Consider the following 12,980-nt stretch of genomic DNA (forward strand, 5'->3'; position numbering starts at 1 on the left):
TCCATTCTCAGCAGAGCCCTGAGTGCTTCCTCTGTCCTTATTGTCAGCCAGTCTCTTCCAGTGCTGTCTACTGTTCATTGTTTTGGTTAGTTTTAGTGCCTGCAAATATGTTTCCACAACAGCTATCAGCAAGGATCTTACATTACATACACAGATCATTCATACAGAAGCTTTTAAAGCATCTGCAAGTGATTTTGTTTCCATTTCCCCAATCTTGCTATCCATTTCTCTTTTTGGTTCTTTTCGTACATCTGTCTACATCAGCTTGCAGAGTCAAGTCATGCATTTCAAAAAGTGTGCAAAATAACATTGTATAATTTACCCAGGAAATTATTCAAGAAAAAGCTACACCAAATGTTGTATTAACTATGAATAGGAGGGGCTGTATCCTCATTCTTGAAACAAGGAGAACATTCTTGAAACAAGGGTCAGCACTTTAGAAAGAAGGCTTTGCTGCAAGACCTTAGGAATTTAAATAAACTACCCAGATTTAAGATGAACACAGTGGAATCCCAATTTTGATAAATAAGTTATAAGCAACTTGATACAAGTTTTCTTTTAGAAGACAAAGAGCAAAAAAAGGAAATGTGAATCACCAGTCTAATTACAAGCCAACTCATAGATGAAGGAGTAAAGCAATTAAGGACTCCAGCTTTATTTTAAATTACCTTCTTTACTCACAGCAGCAGCAATATACATTTGCTCTTAGCAGTGGGTCCTCCCCTAACACATGATGTAGTAGGAAGTACTTTTTTGGTTTTTGGTTAACTTTGTGTTTCAGAGGAGGCAAAAGACATTTTGTGCAACTTCTGAGGGAAACTGCTTAAAATCAGTAAATCAGTGAATCCCTGTACCTCCAAAAATCAGACTGGATCTGGAGTTCTGACCTGCTATGCATTTGCTCCCACCTTTTGAAGGGAAGTGTTGCTGTATTTTGCTTCCCACATTTCATAGGTTTAGGGAGGGAAAAAAGCAGCAAAAGCAAGCTCTGTGTTTCTATTAGTGTTTAGCTAAAGCTGTAGTTTCACTTTGTACAGAATTGAAACTCCTGTGCTCTTAGATGGGTGACAGCAAGTTTCTAATATAAAGAAGAACCAACCTTACTCCAAAATAAAATGCTGAGCGTCTGTCTAGATACTAAAATACCTGAAATTTGTGGGTTTAGACTGCAAGGAAGATCTTCAAAGGCACTGAGCACCTGCAAAAAATTACAGGTTTGGGTGACTGGACACTGATTTAGAAAACCCACTTGTAACCAAAACATTAAGTAGATATTAAGCATGTTCTGGTGTCACATACCAGGGACATGGCTGGGTTCTTGAAGAAATCAACATACACAGTCCAGCTGTGTCAAATCATTCTCTTCTTTCATAATTAGTTAAGCACATTATCTTTGCTATAGGGTCAATAATTATAAATAGGTGGAAGCTAACTTTCCTTTGTTGTAACATAAACAGTGAAATATCCAGAGTGCAATACCTACTATAGAGTGTTTGCTAGTGTAGAGTGAGGTTTTCCTCCTACCAGAAATTTCTTAAATGGCTTTTTAACGCACAGAAGGATTTTGGTAAGATTTCTGCATTAGTTCTGGTAACACCCATTGAAATCCTCAGTGTGGTTTGAAAAGCAAAATCCAGTTATCAGTAAAGAGCAGAAGAATCATCCGGCATTGCATGCTTCTAGTATTCAGGCACAAAAGTGAGAAATAAAGTCCTGAATTAATACATTTGGGAATTAATAAGCCCTTTTCTAGGCCTTGTTTGAAATGGCAGTAATGCTATATAAGTTGTTTATGTCTGTGTGACTCAGATACTAAACATAGGCAATTTGAAAGTATGATTACAAATTCTTTCCTGTTCATTTTTCAAGTTCCTATCACCTGAAATAAATTTCTCAGATCCACCATAGTAAGAAAAAATTATAAATTGCAATTTCAAATGTAAAGAAAAAGATGTGGAGAATGAAGGCATGAAGAAATGCCACGAACTCCACCTAATAAACATCCTAAAAATCGAGCCAGTCTGTTCTGATGAACATGGAGGCTTCTAAGTATGAAACTATCTGAAATACACCATGTTCTGTGTAATGCTGGATTGTCATCAGCTAAGTCGATCCATGTAATTTTAAGCTGTGACCCTTCTAGACTCTCCCACACAGTTTTGACCTTGTTGTATGCCATTTCCTGTGCCCTTGCCACTATCATTTTTATCCTCACTGGTTTGTTTCCCTTCCCCAAAGTCCCATTCACTGAATAGACATTTCTTCCATAGAGTATTCAAATTCGAACCGTCCTGAAGCTATTGCATCAGGAGTGAATGCCAAATAATAATAATTATAGGAATGACTAAACTTCCAAAACTGAACTATTGTTAACATCAACAACCAACTTCTGTCTCTCTTTTCATGCAGCTTATATGAAAAAGAGGGGGTGGGGAAAAGGAGGAACTTGAGCTTCTGCAAATCTTAGTTTAGTCTGAAGTGACTGACTTATGCTTGTGTAACACATTTTTCTCCTTGCTGGCTGATGTTAAAATTTGTGGCCAAATATTTCACAATTGTCCTTTGGAATTCCCCATGGCTTGGATGTGAACCTTTTTTGAGTAGGTATTACAGTTTTTTATGGTGTGGCACTGTATCTAGGTAAAACACAGTTTGAAATGAAAAATGTGTTCAAAAGTAGCATCAAAGAGAGCAAATTGCTGCATATGAAAATAAAAGCACGTGGATGTAGGGGTAATGTAAAAATTTGTTTAAAGGGGGAAAATCAGAGTGCTCAGTTTTTCTGTGGGGGTGGAGCAGTAAATGAGGTGCTATTGTTTTAAGTACAAATGTTTGAGGAAGTAGGTTGCAGCAGTTGTTTCACATTCAATTATTTCTCGAGTTGCAAACAAGGTGAAAAGTAGTGACAGAGAAGTGATTTCTGCTGTTGTCGTGAGTGAGTTATGTCATGTCACATTCTCCTCTGCACCTCAGCTGAACCACTGGAAGACACTTTGATGCTGTTTTCTTCTGCTCCGTTTTACAGTCTCTTCCAGCATCAAATCTGGCAGACCTGGAAGCACACAGAAAATGGTATGTTAAGCTTTTATTTTAAAATTGTTCTTAGATATCTTTGACTGGAACTGTTTTGGGAGACTTTAAAGAACATATTCTGCTTTTCTGTTTTCTGAATGGTCCAGTTTACTGTTCTGGTTAGAAACTGCCATGCATCATGACCAGGAACAAAAGTATTAATTTGCATTAATACTTAATGTATAGCACTGCTACAGAATGGGTAATAAATATCTTATCTAAATGCTCTAAGTCCTTAGATGTTTATTTTTCTCTACCCTTTTCTCCTGTCATAACCTAAAATACACGTGGAACCTCTACAGAAAACCTTCCTTCAGAAACATAGCTGTACTGTTGCTGATTATTTGAAGAATAGCCTAAATCATTAGGGGTTGGTGCATGTGTCAGTTGAAATCAGTAGATTAGTTATTTTCAAGGATCACAGAGAAAAGAACAGCTCACATACTCTAGCTTTACTTTTAAGCAGGCCTCTCATTGCAAAGACATTGCACAAGACAGCATTGCTTTTTGCTCTTATTTAGAAGTTTGTTTTTTTGTTCTGCTACTATAATGGACTCAAGGTTTTACATATGCAAATAGCCAGATACAGCACCATCTGTATAAGCATGTACATATGTAAAGAGCATGTAGCTTTTTACAGATCAAATAGCTAATGCATTGAAAAGATTATCAGGAAAGGAAAGAATATAAAAAGAAATTAAGCACAAAGATGGTAGCAGCTAGGCTGGCTCTGCAACAACACTTAGGCTCCTAAAAATACTGAAATATGTGAGAGTTCAAAACATAAGCATTGTAAAAGACTCAAGAGTGTTTTCTTAAGAAACCTAGAAACATATTCATGAAGACTATCGAACCCCAGATTCACTCCACCTTATTTCAGGCACCTAAATGTGTAGCATTAATCTCTGCTTGGTGTATACTCAGGCAGATCGCAGATCTCCCTCGATCTTCAAACCCAGCAGTTCCTGCTGAGAGCTCTCTCTCTCTTTCCTCTCTCCCATTCTCTCTTGAATTTCAGTACTGTTAAGTTTGAGTACATTAAATTGAGGAACTTGGTTAAGAACCTGAAATTAAGGGCCTGCATGCTGAGTACGAGTTCATGAAGAAAGTTTGTGTCTTCAATCTAGAGTGCAATCACACCTTGCCCATGTCGTGGTCTAGCGCTTCAACAAAGTGGTTGAATTTGGTTTATCAAATCTTTAAAGCTTAGAAACCTAATTAACTTTCCCTTCCTTCATTTAAAGGTAGAAAGTCTGCTAGACATTGACGTGCATCAGTTGTCAGCATTTGCTTCAGTGACTGCAGATTCCGTGTCCCCGGCTGGTGACGGCCAGCTCTTCATGGTCTGCTCTGCTGTGTGTTGGCAGATAAAGGTAAAAGCACCCATGTGTCACTCCCATTGCAGTGACATGTCTTGTGGTGCAGGGAGTCTCTGTGGTTTCCCTGCCAGCTCTCTGCTGTGCTCCATGGGCTCTTTCCCTGGGTAACCAGACTAGCCCTGAGGTCCATCAGTCTCCTAATGCAAGAGATGGAGGCAGGCAGCTGCTGGGACATCACATACGTGCTCTTTGGTTTTCCATTAGTCTCCTAATATCCTTGACATGTATAATATGCTGTGTCCCCTGAGAAAGAATGAAGGAAGGCAAAATTTTTTCAAGAATATATCCACATTTTTCTTTGAGAGTGTCCCATGTCACTCTAAGACCTTCAATTTTCCAAGTAATTTAGTAGCAATGGCAGAGCCCTTCTTTCTCCTTCCCACATCCTTGACCACATTACTGGAAAAAAAGGGTTCTACTGAAAAGCTCCAGTGGTGGGAGGAAATTAATACCTTTTATCTTTTCCAAATTCACTCCCCACTTACTCTGATTACTTTCATTAATAATTTTTATGCAAGTGCTTTTCTATATCGGGAAATCAGAAAACTTAATCCTCCTCTAAAGGAGATTGGCTAGACTGTACTGAAAACACTGGTGAGCTCTCTTACCCAGTGATCTCTGGCTGGGTGAGTTTCCAAAGGGAATTCCAATAAGCCAAATGATGATCAATTTGATACCTAGCAAGTGAAAGCACAAGAGTTGGAGATAATAAAATATGGATACACAGGCATGGCCTGGTTATTCCATATGAGCCTTCCCTGAACAACTGTATGAATGATAGCCACAGCTGACAGCCGTGGCTTTTCCCAGAGGATCTGCAGAAAAAAAGAAAGCACTGTAGTGGTTCCAGGGAACGGGCAAGGAAATTTTGGTAGCACTGTAGCACTGTGTCACTGAATTACACTGAATTCAAGGTCTGCAGTGGAATTTTACATTTTTCCTTCAATACTGAGGCTCTGTAATTCCAAAGATGACTGAAGGAATTACCAAAGTGATGCCATTTGGATGCTGAGTCAAGATAGCAGAAGTGCAGTGCTGTGTGAGACCTGATGCGGCTTCTCTTACATTTGCTGCCCTGCGGGTCACTAAAGGACTCTCCCATATACATGGATGCAGAGGTAGATTGATTCAGTGCACTTCTCTAATGTAACACATAAACACAAAGTTGTACAGGGACACAGTGCTCAAAGTAAACAGGGCATGCAACAGGAAGCCTCACGTCACCTCCAAGTCCGTGTCACATGCAAGGCATAGCTTTGGCAGCACTCATCAGGGTTCACACAGACTGTGTGGCAGGTCCCTGTGTGTTCTTGTGTCCCAGCTAAAGAGATAAAAACATTTCCATGTATCTTGAACATTTTACCTAAATCATCCAGTTTTCACCTGCTTAACTGGATTTAGACATTTCATCAATATTATGCCACACATAACCAATCCTCATTGTTTAAGAGCCCTCTATGTGCCATGCAAGCCTCCACCACTGAGTTTTCAAGAGAGAAATGAGGCTGTTGGTTTTTGTGTGGTGTATTGTCTTTAAAAACTCTTGACCAGCATCAGCCACTAGCAGTTAAGATGCTAGGCAAGGCAGCAGGATGGTCAGGGGCCCTCTGCCTGTGCCTCAGCAGCCAAGGCTGCAGCCTGCCAGCCAGGGTTTCCTTGACACTGAGTGCTGCTGAGGAAGTAACTAGTAAGTTGCGAAATATTAAAAGCTCTTCCCATAATACACACAAATCTATGAAGCCGGCAAGACCACAAAGACTCGACAGCCAGAGAGAGTGTTTTGGAGTGTTTTAACCTGCCTGTGGGATTTTGGGTCTGGTTATGTAGTCTGCTTATTAGTCTTTTCTGGAACATGCCTGATTTTAAACCTGTGTTTGATTTTCATGTTCCCACCTCACACTGACACATTGTTCTTCATTCCTCTTACTTTGATGGGTAGTGGAAATGAAAACTGGTATTAAACTTTATGGAAATAAAGACATTGACTGGTGTAGGTCAACTCTACATCCATACTGACACTTACTAGAGGAAGAATACTTATGATAATGTTAAATTTGAATTATGAACTCAGTCACCTGTTAGTGAAGTTTTGAAAGTATACACAAGTTTTAAGTGAATACAGATTTTATCAATTTTGCGTATGCTTTGAAAAAGTAACTGTACTCATCCATGCTATTATGCAATGGTAATCTGCAGGATGTTTAATACCTCTTATTTTTGCTTGAAAAAATGTTTACAGAGACATAGATATTATGCACCCCTTGTTAATTTTTCAGGAATTATTTTTTTAATAATTAAACATTTAGAGTGTGGTATTTAAATGAACACTAGAACTCTTGGTGATAATAAAATTTTTAAAAAGCAATTAAGCATTTGAGGAAAAAAAAAAACCACATATACCTTCCTGAAAATTATAATCCTCTCTGCACATCCATTCATGGTCAGTGTGAGACAAGAACCAGAATTTAGCTGCATAGTTGGCCTGACCCAGTGTACAGGTGAAATATTCTCATTGTATTAAACTAACACCTCCATGTTTCCTTGGTTTTAGGTACCTTGTGCAAAGATGTCAAATGCATTGCCATTTATCTTGCTCTTCATATTCCCAATGCTGCTGTCAGGGGCTTGGTTTCCCAAAACGTTACCCTGTGATGTTAAGTCTTCAGAAGGTACTGTGACAGTGGACTGCACTGACCGGCGCCTTATGGAAGTCCCCAGAGGGATCCCTGGAAATGCTACCAACCTTACCCTGAGCATTAACCATATTCCCCACATCTACCCAACAACCTTCAATCATCTTGAAAGCCTTGAGGAGATTGACTTCAGATGCAACTGTGTGCCTGTCAAACTGGGGCCCAAAGATCACGTGTGCACCAGCCCGCTGAAGATTGAGAGCGGTAGTTTTGCCGCCCTGACAAGTTTGAGGTCGTTGTATTTGGATGCAAACCAGCTGGCAGAAATACCCCGAGGTCTTCCTGCCACTTTAAGCCTGCTAAGCCTGGAAGCAAACAAGATATTTTCTATCCAAGAAGCCAGCTTCTCAGAGCTAGGCAACATAGAGGTGTTGTATCTTGGACAGAACTGTTACTACCGCAATCCATGCAATGTTTCATTTGAAATTGAGAAAACAGCTTTTCTGGGGCTGAAGAAGTTGACAATATTATCTATGAAGTCCGACAACTTAACACAAATTCCACCCAATTTATCGTCCACATTAAGGGAATTGTATATTTATAACAACATGATTCAAGAGATTCAAGAACATGATTTAAGTGGCCTTCCCAACCTAGAAATTCTCGACCTAAGTGGCAATTGCCCCCGTTGCTATAATGCCCCATATCCTTGCATTCCCTGTCCCAAGAGTTCAATTCAGATCCATTCAAAGGCTTTCAACTTCTTGGAAAATTTAAGGATTTTGCGACTTCACAGTAACTCCCTTCAGAGCATACCCAGCAGCTGGTTTAAAAACATGAAGAATCTCCAAGAACTTGACCTCTCCCAAAATTTCCTTATGAGGGAAATTGGAGACGCTCAGTTTTTGACATTTATCCCCAGTCTTGTGCAGCTTGATCTGTCCTTTAATTTTGAACTGAAGGTGTATTCTCCCTACTTGAATCTCTCTAAGACATTTTCTTCCCTCTCTAACCTGGAAACCCTGAGGCTCAAAGGTTATGTCTTTAGAGAATTGAGGGCACGAGATCTACGTCCACTGCTCAGTCTTAGGAATCTAACCATGTTGGATCTTGGGACTAATTTCATTAAAGTTGCAAACCTGACAGTGTTTGAAGAATTCCCAGCTCTTAAATTCATTGATCTCTCAGTGAATAAAATTTCTCCTTCTTCAGGGGAAAGCAACTTCCATGGATTTTGCTCTAGCCCTGGTATTTCAGTTGAGCGGTACAACAGGCAAGTACAACAAGAGATGCATTATTTCAGGTATGATTTATATGGGCGAAGTTGCCATTCCAAAGACAAAGAGACTTCTTCCTACAAACCTTTAGTTAAGGAAGATTGCCTTAACTATGGAAAAACTCTGGATTTAAGCAGAAACAATGTATTTTTTGTTAATCCCTCAGACTTCCAGAGATTTAGCTCCCTCAAATGTCTCAATTTGTCAGGTAATGCAATAAGTCAAACTTTAAATGGAAGTGAATTCTCATACTTGTCTGGATTGAAATATCTGGATTTTTCTAACAACAGGGTTGATTTGCTATACCAAACTGCTTTCAAAGAACTAAAACATTTAGAAATTCTAGATCTGAGCAATAACCAATATTATTTTTTGGCAGAAGGTGTTTCTCATGTGCTAAGTTTTATGAAAAACCTAGACCATTTGAGGAAGCTGATGATGAATGAGAATGAAATTTCTACCACTATTGATACAGGAATGGAAAGTAAGTCTCTTCGAATTTTAGAATTCAGAGGAAATCGTTTAGATGTTTTATGGAAGGATGGCAATGAAAGATACTTGTCCTTCTTTGAGAATCTAACCAGCCTGGAAGAACTGGATATTTCCTTCAACTCACTCAGTTTTTTGCCTCACGGTGTTTTTGAAAAAATGCCTCCTAGTCTCAGGATCCTCAATTTAACCAATAATCAGTTGAAGAGTTTCTTCTGGGGAAACCTCCCTTCCTTGAGGAACTTAGTAACTCTGGACCTGAGCAATAACCTCCTGACTAATGTTCCCCGGGAACTGTCCAATTGCACTTCATCTCTCCAGCAACTGATGCTCCGAAACAATCGTATTCAGCGGTTAACCAAATATTTTCTCAGAGGTGCTTTTCAACTGAGGTACTTGGACCTGAGCTCAAACAAGATTGAAGTAATTAAGAGATCTAGCTTCCCTGAAAATGTCATTAACAACCTGGAGATGCTGCTCTTGCATGGCAATCCTTTCAAGTGCAACTGTGAGGCTGTGTGGTTTGTCTGGTGGATCAATCGGACGCAGGTGACCATTCCTCTTCTGGCCACAGACGTGACCTGTGCTGGCCCGGGGGCACATAAGGGAAGGAGCGTGGTTTTCCTGGATCTGTACACCTGTGAGCTGGACACGTCCTATTTGGTCCTGTACACTCTGTCAGCTTCAGCCGTCCTGGGCTTGATGGTGATCACAGTGATGAGCCATCTCTACTTCTGGGATGTGTGGTACAGCTACCATTACTGCAGTGCCAAGCTCAAGGGCTATCGGCGCCTGTCCTCACCAGACGCTTGCTACGACGCCTTTGTTGCCTATGACAGTGAGGATGCAGCTGTGAACGAGTGGGTGCTGCAAGAACTGGTGGAAAGGCTGGAAAACCAGAAAGCTAGGCAGTTCAATTTATGCCTGGAAGGAAGGGACTGGCTCCCAGGACAGCCAGTCTTTGACAACCTTTCCCAGAGCATTCAGCTGAGCAAAAAGACCATATTTGTGCTGACCAAGAGGTTTATTAAAAGTGGCCGCTTCAGGACAACATTTTATATGGCTCATCAGCGGCTTCTAGATGAGAAAATGGATGTCATTATCTTGGTATTTCTTGAGAAGGTTTTGCAGAAGTCCCGCTACGTGCGTCTGAGAAAGAGGCTGTGCAGAAGTTCAGTCCTGGAATGGCCAACTAATCCTCAGTCTCAGCCCTACTTCTGGCAGTGCCTGAAAAATTCCATAGCTACCAGCAATTCTCTGGCTTACAACAAGCTTCTCAAAGAAACTGTTTAGTTCTACCCTTTCCCTTAAAAAATGTCTTGATACACATGCACCTTGTTTGGCACTTTTTAGTGCACAGCAAGAAATGATTCACTACCCCCTGGAAGGCACTGTTGCAGAAAATCACCACTTCCAGCTTTTAGTTCACTATTGGCCTCCAGCATCTCCTATGATTGGGTCAAGTGTGGGTTAGACACTTGGTCAACACGATGAAATACTCAGAGTGAAGGAGCAGTTGGACCTTGCCTAAAGTTGCTGCTGTTCAGACACTGTTGGAATATATGGGATTTTAATAAAAATGTACATTTTCTCTATTTGCTGTATTTATGAAAATCAAGAAGAGAAATTGCTGACACATTTGTGTCTGGAAATAGCTTTAGAAAAGCTTATTCTTTGATCTTAAGAGTTGGGAAAATAAAAGATTTCTTATCTTTTCATCCGGGGCTTACAGCTTCTGAGTCTACCACTTCTGTCTAAGTGGGGAAACTGTGGAAAGCAAATTCTCTTGGGATTGATATCAGGGGCTTGGGACTGATACAGGAACGCTTCCATTGTTGCACAGTCAAAAAGCTCACAAATCTGAAGAGACTTGGGAGTACGTGTGTGGACTGAAATGGGAAGGTAAGTGAGACATTAGTTTAGAAGGTCTTGTAGGCTGCCCATGGAACAGAGTTATAAGATAAAGGGATTCCTTGTACACAGAGCTGCTGCATGGGTGCAAGGAGAGGCAGCAGGACAGCAGATGGGCAGAGGGAGAGGCACAGGGCAGATGGAGAAAATCCGTCAAACCAAAGAGACAAAGAACTAGATATCTTCCAGATCCATTCCAATCCAAACCATTCCATGATTCTGTGATCTCAGCTGCCTCTTGCAGTTCCTTGCCTAGCTTTTCTGTCTGGTCCTTTCTTTAAATAGTCCCTTTTTGATTTAGTTTAGTAGGCATGCAGACAGCAAGAACACAAAAACAAACCAGAAAACTTATGTTTATATTATATGATAGACAATAAGCATTTTTTCCCTCCAAGTTATCATAGTGGTGTTATTGATTTACAACAGAAGCAGGAGAACGACCAGGGCCTGTTTAGAAGAGTAGATGCTTTATGATTTTATTTTGACATTGGAGGGAGGATTTGGGGGACTAAAGACCCTTCAACCTGACATTGGTGCCCGTGAAGGTTATGGAGCTGATCATCTTGAATGACATCATGCAAGAAGTACAGGACAAGCAGGGTATAAGGTCCCACTGGCATGGGTTTATGAAAGGCAGGTCTTCCTTAACCAGCCTTGTCTTCTTCTGTGACAAAATGACCTGCTTAGTGGATGTGGGAAAGGTTGTGGATGTTGTCTATCTAGAGTTTAGTAAAGCCTTTCACATAATTCCCTTCAGCATTGTTTAGCCAGGAGAAAAGGCAGCTCAGGGAAACCTTATCACTCTCTACCACCATCTGAAAGGAGGCTGTACTCAGTGGGAGTCAGTCTTTTCTCCCATGTAGAAAGTGACAGGATGAAAGGAAATGGACAGGAATTGCTCCAGAGGAGGTCTATATTAGATATTAAGACAAAAAATTCCTGGAAAGGGTTGTAAACAATGGAACAGATTGCCCAGAGAAGTGGTAAAGTCACCATCCCTGGAATTGTTAAAAAAACATGTGAATATGGCACTTGAGGATATATTTTAATAGTGAACATGGTCATGGTGCTAGATTGATGTTTCAACTTAATGATTCCAAAGTCTTTCCAAACTTAATTATTTTATGATGCTATGGTTTCTTATGTTTGTGTTTGTCAACCAGTGATTTGAAGTTCAACTACTTTGTGCTCGCTGTAACTGAGACCCCAAAATGCTTGTGCACCCAAAATGCTTGTGAAGAGTTCCAGGTGACTTTCAGTAGCTCCGTGAAAACTGCCTTCATTTTGACAGAATTTAAAGCCATGGGGACAGAAAATGGTGAGGGGGTTGGTGTTGAATTCTCTCTGCTCCCTGGTCCGTGCCTGGATTCTGGTCTGAAGATCTGACAGTTCAGCCTGGTGGCATCATTCTTTTGAGATAACTCAGCATCATTCTTTTGAGATAACTGAAAATATACCCCATTGCACAGCAGAAATTGGAGGATTTAGCTGATATTTGTCTGTAAATCTTATTTTTAATAATTCCACTGCCCTAGTGCAAGTACACATTTTTGGCTCTCTTGGTAAGATATTTGCAGCTTTGCTGGAAGCTCTTGTCATAGACTCCAGGGGTTTTAAATGTCAAACAGTCAGAGCCTGTTTCTGAGGCGGGGGACCGTGGGGAGCAAACCCTGAGCGTGTTTTCTCTGTTCAAGTCCCTCTCTGGGTTGTTTGTCAGGTGTTTGCTGTCAGTGCTGGTGCTCTGTGGTTTGCTGTGGGGGCCCCACCCATCCGGGCTGGGGGAGATGGGGAGGGCAGGGTCAGAGCAGCTCTTGGTTAGACACAGAGCTCTTGGGCGGAGATAAAGCCAGGCTAGTAAGTTAAGGAAAAAAGAAAAAGGTAAATAATACAATAGTGGTCACTCACCACCTCCTGGCAGCAGACCAGTGCCCAGCTAGCTTCTGATGGCTGCTTTAGCTAAATCCACATGCTAAATCCCCTCTCCAGTTTTATTGCTGGGCATGGAACCTTAATGGCATGAGTTATGCTTTTAGTCAGCTGGGCTGTGTAATCGTGGCCCCCTCCCACAGCCTGCTCAGCAGTGTGAGAAGTGGAGAAGGCTCTGCAAGCTCCCAACAGGCATAATGCTGGTGTGCCATCCACACTGCTTTGGGCACCAGTCTGTACCTGGGTATCACAGGGCTGCTATGGAGAGAACGAGCCCCATCCCAGCCAGACCC

The 12,980-nt window shown here is 41.0% G+C and overlaps 1 protein-coding gene across 2 annotated transcripts; it reads left to right on the top strand.

Annotated features, from left to right (window-relative positions):
- The first annotated feature begins 2,431 nt into the window (after positions 1 to 2,431).
- On the top strand, positions 2,432 to 11,945 carry LOC306801810 (toll-like receptor 7). Of its 2 annotated transcripts, XM_079305190.1 has the most exons (4): positions 2,432 to 2,640; positions 3,026 to 3,072; positions 4,317 to 4,445; positions 7,003 to 11,945. In XM_079305190.1, exons 2-4 carry the CDS (start codon positions 3,070 to 3,072, stop codon positions 10,141 to 10,143), a joined length of 3,273 nt encoding a protein of 1,090 aa, XP_079161316.1. In that variant the 5' UTR covers positions 2,432 to 2,640; positions 3,026 to 3,069; the 3' UTR covers positions 10,144 to 11,945. The 2 variants fall into 2 exon arrangements, with proteins under 2 accessions (XP_079161316.1, XP_079161315.1); XM_079305189.1 differs by having other exon boundaries at positions 2,432 to 3,072; positions 4,321 to 4,445.
- The last annotated feature ends 1,035 nt before the right edge of the window (positions 11,946 to 12,980 follow it).

This window comes from Erithacus rubecula, assembly GCF_903797595.1.
Source record: "Erithacus rubecula genome assembly, chromosome: 1".
NCBI lineage: Eukaryota > Metazoa > Chordata > Aves > Passeriformes > Muscicapidae > Erithacus > Erithacus rubecula.

Coding starts and splice junctions, on each gene's coding strand:
- LOC306801810 (XM_079305189.1), top strand. CDS start 2,943: ATGTCATGTCACATTCTCCTCTGCACCTCAGCTGAACCACTGGAAGAC. Junction 3,073..4,320: donor CTGGAAGCACACAGAAAATG/GTATGTTAAGCT, acceptor ATTTAAAGGTAG/AAAGTCTGCTAGACATTGAC. Junction 4,446..7,002: donor CTGTGTGTTGGCAGATAAAG/GTAAAAGCACCC, acceptor CCTTGGTTTTAG/GTACCTTGTGCAAAGATGTC.